The sequence below is a fragment of the Lupinus angustifolius genome, unplaced genomic scaffold, assembly GCF_001865875.1.
Source record: "Lupinus angustifolius cultivar Tanjil unplaced genomic scaffold, LupAngTanjil_v1.0 Scaffold_66_181, whole genome shotgun sequence".
In the NCBI taxonomy this organism is placed as follows: Eukaryota; Viridiplantae; Streptophyta; class Magnoliopsida; order Fabales; family Fabaceae; genus Lupinus; species Lupinus angustifolius.
The window spans coordinates 3,783-23,226 of NW_017723378.1; the positions used below are offsets into that span (position 1 = coordinate 3,783).

At 35.7% G+C, this 19,444-nt stretch overlaps 1 protein-coding gene across 1 annotated transcript; it reads right to left on the minus strand.

Moving 5' to 3' along the window:
* Positions 1-5,867: 5,867 nt before the first annotated feature.
* LOC109339322 (uncharacterized mitochondrial protein AtMg00810-like) lies at positions 5,868-6,306 on the minus strand. The gene is made up of 2 exons (XM_019576734.1): positions 6,128-6,306; positions 5,868-6,069 (listed from the first exon to the last, which is right to left on the minus strand). Exons 1-2 carry the CDS (start codon positions 6,304-6,306, stop codon positions 5,868-5,870), a joined length of 381 nt encoding a protein of 126 aa, XP_019432279.1.
* Between the last annotated feature and the right edge of the window lie 13,138 nt (positions 6,307-19,444).

The window sequence follows — 19,444 nt, forward strand, 5'->3', positions numbered from 1 at the left end:
GAACCCCTTGCCATATTTTGTAATCCTTATTAGCATTAGGATTAGTGACTGTTTCATCATACACAACCTTCATTTCCTGATCTCTGACTTGTAAAGCAGTCAGCTCTTCTAACCAAGTATTGATAGGTTGAGACCATGCTAGCATAAAACTTCTGGAGAAAGCATCAACAGGAATGTTTTCCTTTCTAGGTTTATAGTGGATGGTGAAATCATAACCAAGAAACTTTGGTAGCCACTGTTGTTGCTCAGGTGTTTGTAATGATTGTTGTAGCAAGTCCTTCAAACTTTTCTGGTCAGTTTTGATCACAAATTTATGACCTAATAAATAATGCCTGAACTTGCCAAGTGCTTCAGTAATAGCATGAAATTCCCTTGCATAAGCAGATTGCTTTTGCATTCTTGAAGATAGTTTCTTTGAAAAGAAGGCAATTGGATGCTTGTCTTGGCTGAGTACTGCACCAATTCCTGAACCAGATGCATCAGTTTCTAAAATGAATGGAACTTTAAAATTAGGAACATGTAATACAGGAGCTGTAGTCATTGCCTGTTTCAATTGATTGAATGCTTCCAGAGCAAGTTGAGACCATTTAAAAGAATCTTTCTTCAATAGATCAGATAATGGAGCAGCAATGGTAGCATAATTTTTGACAAATCTCCTATAATAACCAGTCAATCCTAGAAACCCTCTCAATTGCTTCAAATTTGTTGGCTGAGGTTATTGTAACATAGCTTCCAATTTTCCAGTTTCCATAGCTACACCTTCCCCAAAGAGTGTATGTCCTAAGTACTCTGTCTTTTGAACACCAAAACAACATTTGGATAACTATGCAAAAAGTTGATGATTCTGTAGGATTTTTAAAACAGATTCCAAGTGCCATAAGTGCTCTTTCCAATATGGACTATAGATCAAAATGTCATCAAAGAAAACAAGTACATACTTTCTCAAAAGACCTTTGAAGATATCATTCATAAGGATTTGAAAAGTGGCTGGAGCATTAGTCAATCCAAAGGGCATTACTAACCATTCATAGTGACCAAAATGGGTTCTAAAAGCTGTTTTGCATCTGTCAGCAGGGTTCACAAAAATTTGGTGATAACCTGATCTTAAATCAAGTTTGGAAAAGAAACATGCCCCATATAATTCATCAATTAGTTCATCAACTGTAGGAATTGGAAATGAGTCTTTCATTATGATAGCATTGAGAGCTCTATAGTCAGTACACACTCTCCATGAACCATCCTTTTTTTTATTAAGAGAATTGGAGAAGAAAAAGGACTTTTGCTAGGCTGAATTATCCCTTCTTGCAACATACCTTCCACTAATTTTTCAATCTCTTCTTTTTGACTATGAGGATACCTGTAAGGTTTGACCTTGACAGGATTAGAGCCTTCCAACAAAGGAATGTAATGATCATGTGACCTAGGAGGAGGTAGTGAGGTAGGTGTGGCAAACACCTCACTATAAGTGTGTAACAATAAAGCTAGCTCTGGTTCAATATTTTCAGGCAATGCAAGTGGTTGTTTAGCAGAATTATCATTAATCATCTGCATGCTGAAAATTTCTGCTATAGAATTTGTGTGCAACATTCTTTTAATATGATGGAGTTCTGCTTGATAAGGAATGAGTTCTTTATCACCTTTAAGAGTAGTGAATTTGCCCTGCCACATAAATTTCATTTGCAATTCTTCATAATCAGCAATATGAGAGCCAATGGTTTTGAACCAACTAGCTCCTAAAATTAAATGTGCTCCTGATATTGGTAGTAGAAATACAGGCAATTGAAAAAAATTCCTTGAGCTTGCACTGTGATTTGTTGAATAAGTCCTTCAGCAGTCATATAATTCCCATTTCCTACCATAACCTTGAACATGGGAGCAGGTTCTATTGGTAGCTTAAGAAACTTAGCTACTCTAGGCTGAAGGAAATTATCAGAACTCCCACCATCAATCAAAACAGTTATTGGTAATTGGTCAATGTGAGCTAAGAATCTAATAGTGCCTACACCCATACCACCTTTTAAGGCATTTAGAGATAAATGGTGATCCTTAACATTGACTTGTTCTTCTGGCGCAGCATTAGGTTGTATCTCAGACTCATACAAAACAGATTCATCATTACAGTCCTCTAATTGTAAGAATAACATCTGTTTATTTGGGCATTTATGATTAAAAGAAAACTTTTCATCACAAAAATAACATAAACCCTTTTCTCTCCTTAGTTGCATTTCTGCTGGACTGATTTTTTTGACATTTGAATTCCTCAAAAGAGGGCCCTCAGGAGTGGGCAGTAATCCAGAAGAAGTGTTTCTAGCAGCAGTTTTAGGCACCACAATAGATGAATTAGATGTTATAGGAGAGTATTTGTGAGTATAGTTTGAATTAACAGCCTTAGTCACAGGTGTATATCTTTCCTCATAGAGTCTAGCTAAGGCTACTGCACGCAATAATGTAGGAGGAGCCATTGCTACCACATCACGTCTAATTTCGTTTTGCAAGCCACCAACAAAGCAATTTAAAAGAACTTCATCATTTAAGCCTATAGATCTGTTTGCTAGAGCCATGAAGGAATTGCAGAAATTCGATTCAACATTTGAAACCAAGGCACTGCCTCCTTATCAAAATGCATAGCAACAATATCAATTCTCGAGAGATCTGGAGTGTTGTGATAGGTGAAGAATTTTTCTGCCTTAAAAATCCATTCCAACACAGGTGTTGTTCCATCGAAATGGGGAAATCCCAGAGAAATTTCCTTGACAGGAAGAACAACACTTCCTGGAGGAGCATGGTTAGGTCCTGAGTTCGAATGGCTTCCACCAATGTGAGAAGTGTTCTGCAGAATTTGTTGTAATGCAACTTGCATCTATTCCATAGGAAGATTGTGTTCATTGAATCGAGTATCCATCGTTTGAGCTAAACGATGAATCTCATCTGAATGACTTGTAACTATTGCTTGTAAATCCCTCAATCTTGTATTCTCAGCCATGGAAGCTCAATGAAAGCACTAATGTAACAGCTCAAAAGTTATAAATGCACAGAATGATGATGGTAATACTGTAGAGGAATTTTGTATTAAGTTTTTAAGAAGAAATACATAAGTTCATTATAAGATAGCAGCATAAGAAGAAAGAAAGCTTGAAGAAGAAGAAGTAGAAGAAGAATGAAGAAGGAAGGATCAGGGAGAGGCAGAGAGAATCAGAGGGAAATCATTACACATCATTCACCCCTCTACTCAGCACATAATCATTGTATTTAATATTCCCTCTCGTCATACGCCCACTCCTACGCAATTCCTTAGCTTCAGGATCAGCAGCCACCTGTCCACTGGACATAACGAATTCCTCCACTCTTTCTCTGTCTATAACCGAATTCTCATTATTCTCCTCTATTACCCTGTCACGTGTTACGGTCTATGGGCCTACTAATGGTCAAATTGATTAAAACATGAAATATTTACATGAATAGAAATTGTTGCTTTTCCTTATTGACAAGATATGATCTTGGAATCTAATGGAAGATGAGTATTTCTACTTGGTTTATCTGCAACGACTGTTGTATTATTGGGCACAAACCACACAACATTTTATTATACTGAAAAGTAATACAACACACATTTTATTTTGTCTTTTTAGCATCTCTGATGCAATTCTGAAATACAAAAAATAACTTATTATCAATTATATAATTTATAATTGATTTGATTATTTCCAAAACCTAATTAAATGCAGTACTAAATTTAGGGAGTGGTAGTGTTCTTATAATACTAGTTAAAGAATATAAGAGAAATAAGTTAGTAACTTTTCTATACGTTAAATGCAATATTTTTTCATAAATAATTAAAAAAAAGTTGGTGAAGGAAAAGTTATATATTTAATCAGCCAGGCATTCATTATCATTGTTATTGATATTACTCTTCAGTGGAAATGGTGGAAAATATGGTTACTATTAATATTGGTTTGAAGTTAACAATTGCTCTAACTCGCAAATGAGTAAGGATTATCTCCATTAATGGAGAAATAAGTAATACAAAAAAGAATATGGTAAGATATTTTTATTCTTTTATATATAATAGAATAATACTTTTGCCATTAAAAATATAAGAAAAATTAAGTATTTATCTCTTTATTAATGAAGATGATCATTATTAATTGAGAAGCCCCTTATGTTCCTTTGGCAAAAAAATATTTAATAAAAAAATATCATGTCTTACTCTGATTTTTCAAGTGTATTGCTCTATCTTCACTTAAATTAATTTTGAACTTTTCCATTATATTGCTTTGTGCTTCCTGAAAACTTCTTTTATCATTTATGCTTAGACATTTTCACTCCAAACTCTCTTTCTTTGCTCTTTTTTTTGGGAAAATTAAAAATGGCTTCAAGTGGGGGAAATGATGCAAGCGGTACTTCAATTTCTCTAGCTGAAGGTGTAATATGTTCTAAGGTTTTCAAAATTGATTTAGAAAATAGAAGTGATATCCGGTAGAAATATGATGTCTAAATTAATGATAATATGGTGAATATAAAGTGTACATAATTTTAAAAGATAATAAGAGGTAAAGTTTATCGATTTAAGCATCACTTGACAAATACTTAAAAAGATATTGGAACTTGTATAGTCGTATTTGATAAAGTCAAGAAAAAAATGTAGAATTTTGTAATTACAAGATTGACTGAACAAGAAATAAACAAATTATAAGTGAGAAGAAGGAACTAAGGACCACGAGGAAGAAGAAGTGTGTGACAAAAGGAAATGGAAGGAGTTGACTCCAAGTATTTTTTAGGAAAAGGAGAATTAGCATTCAAATTAACATCATCATAATTTTTAAGGAGTTGTAATAAGAGGCTTGTGAAGAAAATTTTCATTCTTGTATAAAAATGTCATACCATTCAATAAGACAAGGTCGACACGATTTGAAAGTATGTTTAAAAAGGTTGTAAGACATAGTTTTGAATTTAAACTACCATCCTACCATGATGTTAGAGTTAAGTACTTAAATAAAAAGTTAGATCCAACCAAGGTGATCATTGGGGATCAAGTTGCTTATTGGAAGAAAACGGGACATGCCACAATGTCTGATGGATGGGTCAACAATAGGAGGTCAACCATATTAAACTTCTTAGTGAACGATGCTAACAAGAGTTTATTTGAAGTATATATTCCTTTCATATTTCCAAAATAGATGATGAGATTATTAAGATGATGGATGATATTGTGGAGGAGGTTGTAAGGAAAATAAGGTCCAGACAATGTAGACAATATTAAAAATTACAAACTTGTGGAGGCATTGTTAATGAGGTAAGGACTAGATTGTATTGGATAGCTTATTTTTTCCCTTCCATCGATTTTACGTCCGAAGACTTTGAGAAGAGGATAAAAAATAAAAAAGAGACAATTCTAAGGAGAAAAATCACAACATATATTTATGAAATGACATCTTTCATTTCCTTATTGAAACAATTCACCAAAGGAACAAATTTGGTGAGGCTGACTATGACCCACTAGCAAAACCTTATCTAACAATGGGTTACCTACTACACAATAAGGGAGGCTTGAGAATAATCCTCACATTTATGGACTAAAAGTTGATTTGCAAGGACAAGGAGTTTTTGAAAAATATTGTAACTAGCTTGAAGGGAGTTTACCTTTAATCAAACTTTTGGTGAATACATCTATTACTGAGAAGGAACAAACTTAGTGGTCAACTTTCCAGTCGAAACAAGTTCCCTAATGAAGTGGTAGTCGATGTAAATGTGATTTGCTCGTTTGTGAGCTATTGGATTGTTACTGAGGAAAATGGCGCTTTGGTTATCGCAGAATAGAATTGGCGAATAGTATATGGAAGATGTAGCTTACGAAGAAGATCAGAAACTCATTGAACTTCCGCAGCTATATTTGCACGAGCTTGGTACTCAGATTCACAGCTAGAGCACGAAACTGTTGGCTGCTTCTTAGCACTCCAAGAAAAAAGATTATCACCAAGAAAAACAGCATAACCATTGGTGGAGTGGCGTGTCTTAGGACAACGAGCCCAATCAACATCCGAGTATCCAATCAAAGTAGAAGATGAAGTTCTACAGAAGCGCAAACCAAAATGAAGAGTCCCTTTGACATAGTGTAGTATACACTTACTTGACTGCCTGAAAGTGCTCAGTAGTGGGATAGTGAAGAAACTGACTCGCAAAGTTAACTACAAAAGCCAAATTCGGATGAGTGATTATGAGGTACTGAAGAGCGCCTACTAATGACATGTAAAGAGTAGGATCAGAAAATTTAGGACCATTGCTTGTGAGAGCTTGTCCGACCACCATAGGAGTGGCAACATGTTTCGATTATAATAATTGAGCATGGATCAGAATATCACGAGTATACTTGGCTTGCCCCAAAAAAATGCCATCATCTGCGTACGTGACTTCCAACCCAAGAAAATAATTAAGGTGGTTGAGATCCTTGACGGCAAATTCAGAGTTGATCCGAGAAATAAGATGACAAATAATTGCCGGATCACTTCCAGTGAGAATTATGTCATCAGCATACACGAGCAAATAAAGCAAGCATGAACCTCGACAATAAATAAAGAGGTATCAGCCCTGCTACAAATAAAGCCAAGATTCACCAAAAAAGTGCTAAAGCGATGGAACCAAGCTTGAGGAGCTTGATTAAGCCCGTATAGAGCCTTCTTAGCTGCTGATTTGAATCCTTTTCGCATAGTGGTAGAAACAAGGGCGAAGGGAAATCTCATAGAGTTGAAAGTTGTAAGATCCACTACATGTCGAGGTTAGAAAATTCCAGCCTTGGCACGGGTCACAATGTGATGGCCAGAAGTCGATGGAGTAGGAGGACTTGCTGGAGTCGGAGGGAGTATGTTGAAAGTAGAAGTATCTAGAATAGGCAAGGATGTTGCTTTAGGGGGCAATCGGTCCTCTACAACTGAATCAGATTTGCCAACATCATCAAGACAAAATCCACAAGGATCGGGCTGGGAAGAGCCAATATATGGATCAATTGTCTGAGGAGGATGGGCTACTGGAGACTTGTGCGCATTAGGCCTAGGAGAAGATGATAAAATTGTCGTGCTAGGCACCCAGAAATTTGAATAATCAAGAACAGAATATCTGCTTCAGACTGTGTTTCAACATATGGAAAAAATGCTCATCAAATTGAGCATGTCGAGTGATGTACATTCGGGAAGAAGCTGGATTGAAGCATCAGAATCCCTTGTGATTAGTTGTGTGACCAAGAAAAATAAATGCAGCACTTCGAGGCAAGAATTTATTAGTGACATAATCTTGTAAACACGGGAAAACTCAGCAGCCAAAAGGATGGAAGTTTTCATAGTTCGGGAGAACACCAAATAGTACCTCAAAGGGTGATTTACCTGCCAAAACGGGAGAAGGAAGCCGATTAATGGTATAAACTATAGTGCTAAAAGCTTCAACCCAAAGGATGTCGGAACTTGTGAATGAAAGAGCATAACAAGTCCAGTTTCAGTAATATGACGGTGTTTGCGTTCCGCATGCCCGTTTTGAGGTGGCGTATGGGGACAAGACATACGATGCAAAATACCACAAGTGCGGAAATGAACCCGAGCATTAGTAAATTTTGTTCCACCATCACTTTGAAAAATCTTATTTTTTGTTGAAAATTGATTTTTCTACAAATGACTGAAATTGCAAGAGCACATCATAAAAATTGGATTTGCGCTGCAAAGCATACAACGATGTGACCGAGAATAATCATGTACAAAAGTAACATAATAAAGAAAACCAGCTCTAGAAGGAGTTGGGGCAAGTCTCCACAAATCACAATGAATAAGATCCAAAACATGCTCTGAGTGTTTTTTATTAAACTGATAAGGTAAACATTTGCTTTTTGCTAATTGAAATGAACAACATAAAGTGGGATTAGGAAGTAATGACGTCAAAGACAAATGTCCCAGTTTATTTAATAATGAAATAATATTAGTAGACACATGCTCTAGCCGGAAGTGCCATAACTCAAAGGAGCCTTGCAACTTCTTCGACCGCAGAGAAGACAAAAAAGGTGCATGACCTTGTTCCATTACATAAAGTCCTTGCTCAAGCCGACTTTTTGTCAAAATGTGTCATGTGATCCAATTCTGAAGAGTAAAATAATTATCAGTAAATAGGATATTAATCGGGTAATCATTTGTCAACTTACTGATGGAAAGCAAATTTTTTGTGAGGTGCAACACAATTAATACATCAAGCAATTTAAGAGAATTTTAAGTGATCAAGAACCAATATGAGGAACACATAAAGAGTCACCATTACTGACAACAACTTGATTAGTACTAGAATATGGTGTGACATTTTCCAAGTTAGTAGCATGAGGAGTCATATGAGCAAAAGCGTCCATATCCATATACCAATCAGATTGGACTGTCAGAGCAAGAAGCATTAAAGGCTTCCACCAAGTTTGTAGATTATGAGGAGTAGAGTTTTGGGTGTTTATCTGCCTAGTGACCAAGCCAAGAACAAGGCCCAAACTTGGAGTAAATGTACTTTTGCTCCTCATAAAGAACATCAAGGAGAAGCCACCCAATCCAATCTTCATAAAGATCATAAAGACCATCAAGGAGCATCCTCCAAAACCAACCCAAGGGAGTTATTTTCGTTTTTATTACATTGCTTTAAGTGTAGGCCAAGATGGGGAAAAGATTTCCCTACCCTTTAAATAAGGGCACGGCCAAGCTTGAAGCTTGGCCTATGACATATTTAATGTGTCATAACATTTCCTATTTCTTTCTAAGTTGTTTTTAAGACTAGTTTAATGTGTCTTAATTCTTTTATTTCAAGTATTTAATGTGTCTTAACTTATTTGAATTTCAGAATAAGTGCAGTCAAGGATACATGAGAGTTGGTGGCCAACATTAAAGCCAAGTCAAGGAAGCCTTTAAGGAGGGGAGATTTTTGTGCAAACCTTCAAACCAAGTCAAGATATATTATTTCTCATATGCAATTCGTGCAATCAACTTAATGAAGGGGTGTGTTTTGTGCCATGCCTTAAAAAAATTCGGCCAAGGCATTATTTCCCTAAGAAACTTGTGCAAAACATTTAATTCCTTGTTCAAGACTTAAAGACTCATTTGAATAGGTGCTTAGCCTTTTGAACTGTGGCTTTTATGGAGTGCTATTCACCAAACAAAAATCATTCAAAGCCTTAATGTTTAGTGAGGAATTTGTGCCAAACTCAATTCAGATTCAAACCTCACTCATCCTTTTTCAACCGTGCATGAATCAGCCTAAGTGAAGGAATGTGCACTCAACAAAAGCATTAATTGTAATTGTGAAGTTTGTGCAAGGCATTCAAGACAATCCAAAGCACCATGCAACCCTTTAATTCGTGGGGTCCAAGTCTACATGGGATGACCAGATTCATCAAGGCAAATAGAGGAATCCAAGACTGAATTTTCTTAGTTTTTGCATTTGTATTAAAACTTTCTTATTTTTCGTTTTTCCATTAATTTTATGCTTTATTTTCGTGTAAGACTTTTCCATGTGGAAAATTAGTGTAGCCGTGCACACTTTTAGGGCTAGGGTTTCACATACAAACCTAAATGCTTTCCTATAAGTTGTATTCAGATTTGATGAAATAAACAGTTTTTGAGTTTTGATTAAAAGTTGAGGATTGTCATCCTTGTTGAGAGTTTCTCTCCAAACTCCTTGGCTGAACCAAGGTTATAAGTTCTTATCAAGAACCACGTTCTTGTGGCGAACATCACCCGGCTTATCAACATTCCATTGTTGTGGCGCCATATCACCCTTCAACCTATTCCATCTCCTTTTATCCGCTGCCTATTTCTTGTTATCTTACAAACACATCCAAACACAAACCTAAACACTACAAATCGTGGCCTTAAACAAGCAAACACCAACCAAGAAAAGATCGTTCTTAGAATCTCCTGAAAAGGTTCACATCAGACCTTCTTCACGATAAATCTGACACTTGGGAGGATATTTGGGACGACATTTTGCATGATCACCAGAGTGATAGCAAACACGACCACGGTTACCGGATCTGCCATGACCACAAGGTGTCTAATGAAACCCTGAATTGGGAGAGTAGGTAAGAAAAGCAACAACATGTGTTTGTTCGGAAGCCTCCATAGCCTTCTAGAATAAATCAAATTTTATGCACGAGACAGTAATTCAGAAAAACTAGGCAGTGGTACCTGGGCTATTTGAGTGGCTGAAAAACTGGAGAAAGCGGTCCCTATGTCGTGAAGAAACCAATGAGACTTGTTGGAATCACCAAACGAGCGACCAATAGCAACAAGTTGATTGCAAAGAGATTTGAAGTGTTTGCCATAGTCAGTAACAGTTTTGGATCCTTTCTTGATTAATTGAAGTTCGTCCTTGAGACGAAGTTCCCAAGCTTTGGATTTATCACTAAACGCTGCCTCAAGAGCAAGCCAAACATCACGTGATGTGTAGCACCCAATAACAACAGCCATAGCCTCCACTGTCAAGGAGGATTGAAGGAGAGTGAGGACCTTCTTGTTGTTAGTTGACCATGAAAGATAAGTTGGGTTGTCAACACCGTCAAGATGAGTTGATGGCACGAAGATGTTGCCGTTGACATAACCGATGAAGTTGGAAATATGGAGTATGGGGGAAATTTGATTCTATCAAAGAAGGTAATGGCTAGAGGAAAGTTTGATGATGATCATGTGAATTAAAATGAAGAGGGAGAGGGATGAATCCATGGAGTCACCAGCGATAAGAAATAAAAGAAAAAAAATTGATAAAGGAATGAGGAGAAAAAAAATTAGGGACAGCGTGAGAAAGCAAGGAGGAGAAGAAAAGTTGGGTATAGTGTTAGCCTAAAGGCTTTCTGATACCATGTAAATAAATTGTTTATTCAACCTGAATTGTTTACCAATATGGTAGGGTATAAATACAACATACCACTATACGATATAGAAGGAAATAATACCAATTGCAAATAAGTAGAAATAATAAGCTCTAACAACAATCCCTGAAATTTTGATGTCATATATTTCTTCTTCTTTGACCAAGCCATCTTGATCTTTTGATGCAATCACGCTAACAACCATGTTGCACTATGTTTCTAAATTTAAGGCTCATTATGAAGTTAAGCAAGAGATGCATGACATTTTTTAAATAGATAAGTGAGGAATGATGTTGGGATAATTAAGAATTTTGATTCTGAAATAGAAGAATTTTATTGGATATATATTAGTTATTGTTGCATTTGAAACTAAAACTCCCCCATAGTGATGAGAATCAAATGGAGATGAATATCAATTGTAAAATTTTGCAATTCATTTATTAATTTTGGTATGCAATTTATATAATTTGAATGCAATTATAGTGCTTTTGAGATTGTGTTAAAAATGCCAATCATACCACTCACCCCTCAAGCCCAATCGAAGATAACACTCACTCATCAAGCCCAGATCAAAGCCTATGTGATTTTGGAACATCTCAATCTCATAAATGAAAACTTTCCTTTTTCGGCAATTATTCAAATTTCTGTTTTTCTGTTAATTCTATTTTATTAGGTTAATTTCCTTTTTTGGAAGTTCCCCTTTTTTACTTCTTTTCTTCTTCTGTTTTTGGCTGCTATATAATTTAACCTTGGGATTTATGAAGATCATTGAATAAAATAGCCATCTTTTGATTGCTTCTCATTTTCTCATACAAGCAATACAAGTTTATCTTGATGATCTTAGTTTCCTTATGTTGTTTTACTGTATTTGATTACTTTTGCCATGGATGCCAAATCTTTATATGATATTAGAGCACCCTTGAGAGGGTGACTCTGCTGCGCCATCACTGTTTTCGTTATTACTATTCTTCTTCTTCTTCTTCTTCTTATTCTTCCTTTCTTGATCCTTCTTGTCCCTCGGTCCAGTTTTATCATCAATGGCCAATCAGTCTGCAAACCTGATTCTTGATCCCTCAAATCCTTACTACTTGCACCCCCAATGAGAATCTAGGGAGTGCGCTTGTTTCCACCTTGCTAAATGGACAGAATTGTCATCCATGGTCAAGGGAAATGACCATGGCATTGGAGACAAACAATAAGTTGGAGTTCATTGATGGATCATTAACAAAACCTTCTCCCCTCGATCCAATGCATGCTGCCTGGAAAAGATGCAACAATTTAGTGGTTTCTTGGTTGAGTCATTCAATAGAACCATCTATAGTACAAAGTGTGTTATGGATGGATAGTGCTCAAGAAATTTGGGATGACTTGAAGGAAATGTATCATCAAGGTGACATGTTCAGAATTTCAAAAATTATTGGAGAAATGCACTCCATCAGAAAATGAAGTGGATCTATTGACAAATTCTACATACAAATGAAGGGTCTATGGCAATAATTAGACAACTATATACTAATTCCTCTCTACTACTGTGAGACAGAGTGTCATTGTGCACTTATACCCACCATAAAGAAATATAGAGAAAATGAATACATAATTTGCTTTCTTAGAGGATTGAATGATAAATTCTCTTCTGTATGATCACAGATTATGCTCATGGATCCTATGTCCCCTATCATCAAGGTGTTCTCAATACTTGTCCAGCAGAAAGGAAAATATCCTTTGAAGAGCTAAGCTTCTCAGGAAACATATCAAGCAACAACTATAAGAGGACCTATAACTGGAAGATCCAACATCCAAGGTAGATCTGACCCTTTTGCAAGAGGTAGAGAACATAATATCTACACCTACTGCTAAAAGACAGGTCATACAATTGATACATGCTACAAGAAGCATGGTTTTCCACCTAGTTACTTCACAAATTCCACAAACATCAACTCATATTCAGGAACATAATATCAGATGAATGAGTTGATAAAAGAAACTGAGCAGGCTGGATCCAAGGAAGAAAAACTTGATCCAATATGTCTATTTGCACTATCTCAACACAATGCTTTGAAAAATATGATTCAAGAGTCCATGAAGCAGACATCTTATACAACCAACCAAGTGAGTTCTCTTTCTACATCTAAGCCTTCTTTTGAAACATCCAAATCAGGTACATCTCTAAATTCCTTATCTTACAAAATCATGTTTAGTTGTTGGGTGGTTGACACAGGAGCCACAAACCATGTCTCCCACTCCATTACCCTTTATCAGAATTTTAAGAGAATCAAACATCTTTTGATTGCTTTACCCAATGGTAATCAAGTTACTGCATATCACTCAAGAACCATTATGTTATCTGATGATCTTTATCTTACAGATGTTTTGAATGTTCTTGCTTTTAACTTCATTCTTATTTCCATTTCGAAACTCACCACCTCCTTAGCTTGCCCTTTAACTTTTTCAACCAACCACTGTCAAATTCAGGACCCACATTCCTTGAAGATGATTAGTGCAACTAAGCTAAGGGGAGGATTATATGTGCTAACACAATCTAGCAAGAAATACTGTGAATCACACCATGTAAATGTGTACACTAGTTATTGAAAGTGCAATGTGTCAAGAGAGCACTTAAGCTTGGTTATGTTTTGATGAAGACAAAGGACGTAGTGAAAGCTTAAAGACAACTCAACAAATTAACACGCCAAAGATTCAAGAGCTTCATGTCTAGACTAGAGTCTTAGATGTGTCTTAGTTATTGAGTCTAGGTTAGGTAAACCTAGATGTAAATCTCAAAAAAGTCTAAAAACTATCATATCATTTACATGAGATATGTCATCTAGTTTATTATATGTTCATGCATTAATCATACATGTTATTTGGGCATATTAGGCATAACATAAAGGTAAAACATGTATAGTTGATAAGCATAACATATATGTAGTTTTCCAATTAACATCTTAACTAAAAATATGCTAGTTAATCGATTAAGTAAATCTTTAATCAATTAACGCGAAAACAGTTTTTAACATTTTCAACAGATAACTGAAAAACGGATTTCAGTTACTCTCTAACAACCCGTTAATCGATTTACAGACAACATAATCGATTAACTGGGTGAAAAACAGTTTTTCTATATAAACTGTATTTTCAATAGATTTCATATGCCACATTCATATTAGAATTGCAATGTTGCATATTGTCATGTTCAATGTATGCCATATAGGCTGAGAGAAAGTGCATGTGAGATTAGAGTGAGATAGTATTATGCTTAGGAATTAACATGTCATCCATTGCATATTATAAAATGTGTTCATCATTCTATCTTGTTCTTGCATGATTCTTTCATTATTGTTTAGAGATTTCTTAAGGATAGAAATTAAATGTTGTTCATGATTTTGATCTTATACATGTTCATAGTAATTGTGAGATTTGTATAGGGTTTATAGCTTGTTCTTTCTTGTAATATTTGAGCTATTTTAGTGCTTCAGATTACTCTCTTTTTTGTGTTGTTTGTGTAACAAGGAAAGTCATCTCTTGGTGTCGTACCACCAAATAGATCAGAGAGTCTTCACCAAGACTTGGAGGTCTTGAGTTTAGAGCATACTCTTGGTTGGGGCTGGATCGTAGGAAAGGTTTTCCTAGGCGATTGGGTAAGGTCAAACCAAGATAGAGGTTATGGGAACTCAAGAAGATAGCATTCAAGGTCTTGTAATTGGAAGTGTGTATGTAAGACACATTGGTTTCAATTTTAATGAAGATAATCTCCCGGATCAGAGGGGAGGACTGAATGTAGTTTTGCAGTGGACCGCAAAACGAACTAATATAAAAACCTTGTTGCAGGCTGTTTCTTTCCCTTACCTCTTTACTGTTTTTAGTAGCTTTTAATTGCCTATTGTAGCTGATATTTTAAATATAGTATTACCGCCAAATAAAGATCATTTGTGTTCAAATATATTTGCTAGTATCTGCTATGTCATTTCTGTATAATCTGTAAGTGGCTGTGTAATTGAGCCATTCAGCAACTGTATGTTAAGTGCGATTTAATCGATTAAGGCAATCCATTAAACGATTAACTGAGTGATTTTCCAGAATAGGGCTTTGGTACGAATAGCGATATTTGGGAACCACGACACCTATTCAACCTCCCTTCTAGGTGTATTCTATCACTGATACCTAACAGTTATGATGATTGCAATGTTTGACATTCTAGATTAGGGCATTTATCTCACATGAAAATGACAGCTATGCAATCTACTTTTCCATCTATCAAATGCAATAAAACTCTAGATCCTTGTGAAATCTATCATTTAGCTAAATACAAAAGACTACCTTACATTGATAGTAATTCTTGAAAGTGCAAAGTGTCTAGGATTGCACTAGCAATGTTTTGCCTATGTTTTGATGAAGACAATGAGTTAGTAAAAGCTTGAAGATGTATCAACAATCAACATGCCTAGAACTCATTGGTCATATCTAGACTAGGTTATATCAATAGAGTTATATTTCTAAGTAGTCTGGGATATGGGCCTTAGTTAGTGAGTATAGGTGAGGTAAACCTAGATGCAAGTCTCACAAGCCATTAATATTGTCATATCATATTCATGAGGCATATCATCTAGTTTATTATATGTTCATGTATTAATCATACATGTTATATGTGCATATTAGGCATACTATAATTGCTAAAACATGTATAGGAGTCAAACATAACCTATAAGTAGCTTACTATTTAATCATGTTTTGATATATGCTGGTTAATTGATTAACATGGTGACTTAATCGATTAATGTGTCTGTCTTCCGTTGTAACTATTTTCTGTTTAAACTGCGTAACTGAAAATAACGGTTTGAAGGGTCAAATCTGTTTTGTATAAGTTCTGGCAAATTGCAGAAACGAGTAGCATTGCATATTATTGTTTAGGAACTATTAGAGAGCATATTTTCATGATTTACTGTATTATAGGTAGAAGAGAGATGCATGTGTGAGAAAGAGAGATTAACATGCTTAGTTGATTTTATTCATGGTGTATTGCATGTTGTTTTCATGTGCTTAATCTGATTCATTCTTTCTTGCATGTTGGTGCATTCTTATTAGAGATCTTAGAGAAAGATATTGCGTTATATGTTTTGTATTAACTCACATACATTCATAATGGCTTGTGTTACTTGAGAGTGGGTTAATCTTTGAGTTTTTCATTGTTGTAATTTGAGCATTTTAGTGCTTGGTAAAACTCTTTTTTGTATATTGTTTTTGTACTTTGGGTTTAGTCTCTTGGTGTCTTACCACCATTGAGATTGAGTAAATATTCTCCAGGGCTAGGAGGACTTGAATTTAAAGCGAGGATCTTGGTTGGGGTTAGACCGCGAGAAAGTTTTTCTCAGGCGATAGGGATAGTCAAACCAAGGTTAGAGGTTCTTGGAAATCAAAAAAGAAGCGTCTAGAGTCTTGTAATTGAATTGGTGTATGTGACAATACAAAGTGTTCAATATAGTGAAGAGAAATCTCCCAAGATCAGAAGGGGAGGCCTGGATGTAGTTTGCTAGTGGACCTGCAAATGAACCAAGATAAAAATCCATTTGTGCAAGCTGTTCTCTCTCAATCTCTTTTATAATTCACACTTTTTTAAATCGTGTTTGAAGCTGATATTTTGCATACTGATACTTTGCTATATCCTTGTTAATTGTGCATAAAAATATATGTTGTATCTCTGCTTGTTTGTTGGTAAATAATTGTGCAGGAAGCTGATCTGGTAATTTTGTTTCTATTTCGTGTTAATCGATTAAGCCCACTGGTTAATCAATTACCTGGGCTGTTTTTCAGAATTGGGTTCTGGTGCGAAAAGCGGTAATTGATAACCGCTACACCTATTCAACCCCCTCCCCTTCTAGGTGTGTCTAGACCACTGATACCTAACAAGTGGTGTCAGAGCTAGTACGACATGCTAGCTCAACCGTATCCGAGTGATCCTAAGGGAATTAAAATGGGTTCCACAAACTCCTTTGACGGTGATGGCGCATCCATTAACCATCCTCCCGTATTCAGTGGCGAGGGATACGCCTACTGGAAAGTCCGGATGAAGATTTTGATTGAGGCCATTGATTCAGATATTTGGGAATCCTTAATCAATGGGCCATTCGTCCCACTTCACTTAGTGGATGACCAACCGAAAGAAAAACCTAAGAGTTTGTGGACCGATGAGGAGCACAAAAAGGTTCAGTACAACCTACGCGCTAAGAATATAATAACCTCGATCCTATCATATGACAAATTCTTTCGGGTATCTCAGTGCCAAAGAGATGTGGGACACTTTACAAGTGACTCACGAGAGCACTAGCGAGGTCAAGCACGCCAGGCTGAATGCGCTGACACATGAATACAAATTATTTCATATGTTACGAAGTGAATCTATTAGTGATATGCAAAAACAATTCACTCATATTGTAAATCATCTTGTTGCCCTTGATATAAAATTTTCCAAAGGAAAACTTACTAACAAAGTTTTACGCTATCTTGACAGGAGATGGCAACCTAAAGTAATTGCGGTCATGGAATCCAAGGACGTCGATTCCATGCCTTTGGCAACATTATTCAGAAAGCTTCAAGAGCACGAGATGGAGCTTGGACACCTGACCATGTATGAAGAGTCAGACCGCAAGAAGAAAGGCATATCTCTTAAAGCTACAACATCACAACCTACTGAAGAGATAAATAATGATGACTCTGACTCTGACATTGATGAAGAAACGTTAAACCTTCTCGTACAAAAGTTTGGGAAATTCTTGAAGAAGAAAGGAGGTTTTAAGTGTTTCCAAAAGAAAGAAGCACGAGAATCAACAAGAAAAGGCAAGAATAAAGAGCGATTCACTTGCCATCAATGTGGTAAGTCGGGGCACATGAAATTTCAATGTCCCACTTACTTAAAGAAGGTTGATTCAGATAAGAGCACTCCCCAAGACTTCAAATTGAAGAAAGCCTACATTGTCTGGGATGTACCAGAGGAAGAGACGACATCAAGCACCTCGGATGAAGAGGAGACCGCCAAGCTATGCCTAATGACTATAATAGATGAGGCTTACGGATCAGGTAGTACAAATGATGTTGATAATGAGGTATATTCTAACACATCATCCTCTTCTGATGATTCTCCTTCATATGAAGTTTTATATGATGCTTATGTCGAAATGCATGAAGAATTAAAGAAATTATCTAGAATTAGTGCCGATAGAAAAAGGGTAATTATGCTAAATGATCAAAAAATATTACTCGTACTAATGTTGAAAGGGTTATTCTTCGGTGTTTATTTTAGTTGGGAGTTTTCTTCTCTCAACAATTCGTCCTGATAGCAGTGTCAATTTGTTGAAAGATTAATACTCTCATTTTCGTTATGTTCTTTTATTTGATTAAGTAAGAGAACTCGGTTTTATTCTTTGTTTGTCATCTCGGCTTTGTTAGAATAAATTCCAACACCGTATAATGGTTTCAAGAATATTCCAGTTACAACTTACTTTCTTAATAATGATGTGAATAAGTCATTCCTTCTTTGCCCCATCTCGGCTTTGTTAGAATAAATTCTAACGCCGGTATAATAGTATCGAAGAAATTACCTATTACATAACACTTGCGAACTGCTCATCTTTTTTTGGCTTTTGACGGAGCTATTGGGTGTGATATTTTTTTATGTACTAGTGAGTTTGGCTTTTCTTCTCTTTTTTCATCACTAGACTCTTTTTCTTTTTCTATTTTTTTATTTTTTTCTTCTTTATTTTTTTCATCTAATCTTCCTTTTTGTTTTTCAACTCCACCAAATATCTTTCCACTTCGAGTTGTAACACTTTCACAAAATTTTGGCTTGACCAAATACGTTTTTGTCAAGCTATTGATTTATGTTCTTCTATTTTTGTGAGAGAATCCTTGGTATTTTGTTGATGATTGATAGTGGTTTGTATGAATTGGTCAAGAATTTTCTCCAATTCGTCATGGTAAGTAGGAGTTGATTGGAAAACATAGACGTTTTGATTGTTTGTACAATTATTGCACCAAGAACTTGCTGTGTTGGTTTGCCTTATTTGTTCAGGAAGATCTTGAATTTTTTACTGGACCATATTGAGCTTGGATTGAAATTCTCTAAGGAATTGCTCAACTTCTTGTTGCGGATCAACATGTTGGTCCATATCTAAAAATTTGAGATCAAAACGAATTGTTTTGTCTATTTTCAAAAAGAAAGGAGATTAGTATGTAAAGAATTCATAATGTATATTTTTGTAGCAATTATACATATTTACTAATCTTTACTTTTGTACAAAGTAAAAAGGAAATAATTTGTACAAAAGAGAAATAAGTTTATGCACAATTATTTGATTAATGACACATAAATATGAAATGTTTTACTATTAAAGCAATTCCCCGGCAGTAGCGCCAATTTGTTGAAAAGTTTTTATTCGGTGTTTTTATTTTAGTTGGGAGTTTTCTCCTCTCAACAGATCGTCCTGACAGTAGTGTCAATTTGTTGAAAGATTAATACTCTCATTTTCGTTATGTTCCTTTTGTAAGTAAGAGAACTCGGTTTTATTCTTTGTTCGCCATCTC

Bases quoted from the DNA above. Each gene is read 5' to 3' on its own strand.
- LOC109339322 (XM_019576734.1), bottom strand. From the start codon at position 6,306: ATGGTGGTCGGACAAGCTCTCACAAGCAATGGTCCTAAATTTTCTGAT. The intron at 6,070-6,127 runs GTAAGTGTATAC...GCGCTTCTGTAG, and splicing joins GAGCACTTTCAGGCAGTCAA to AACTTCATCTTCTACTTTGA.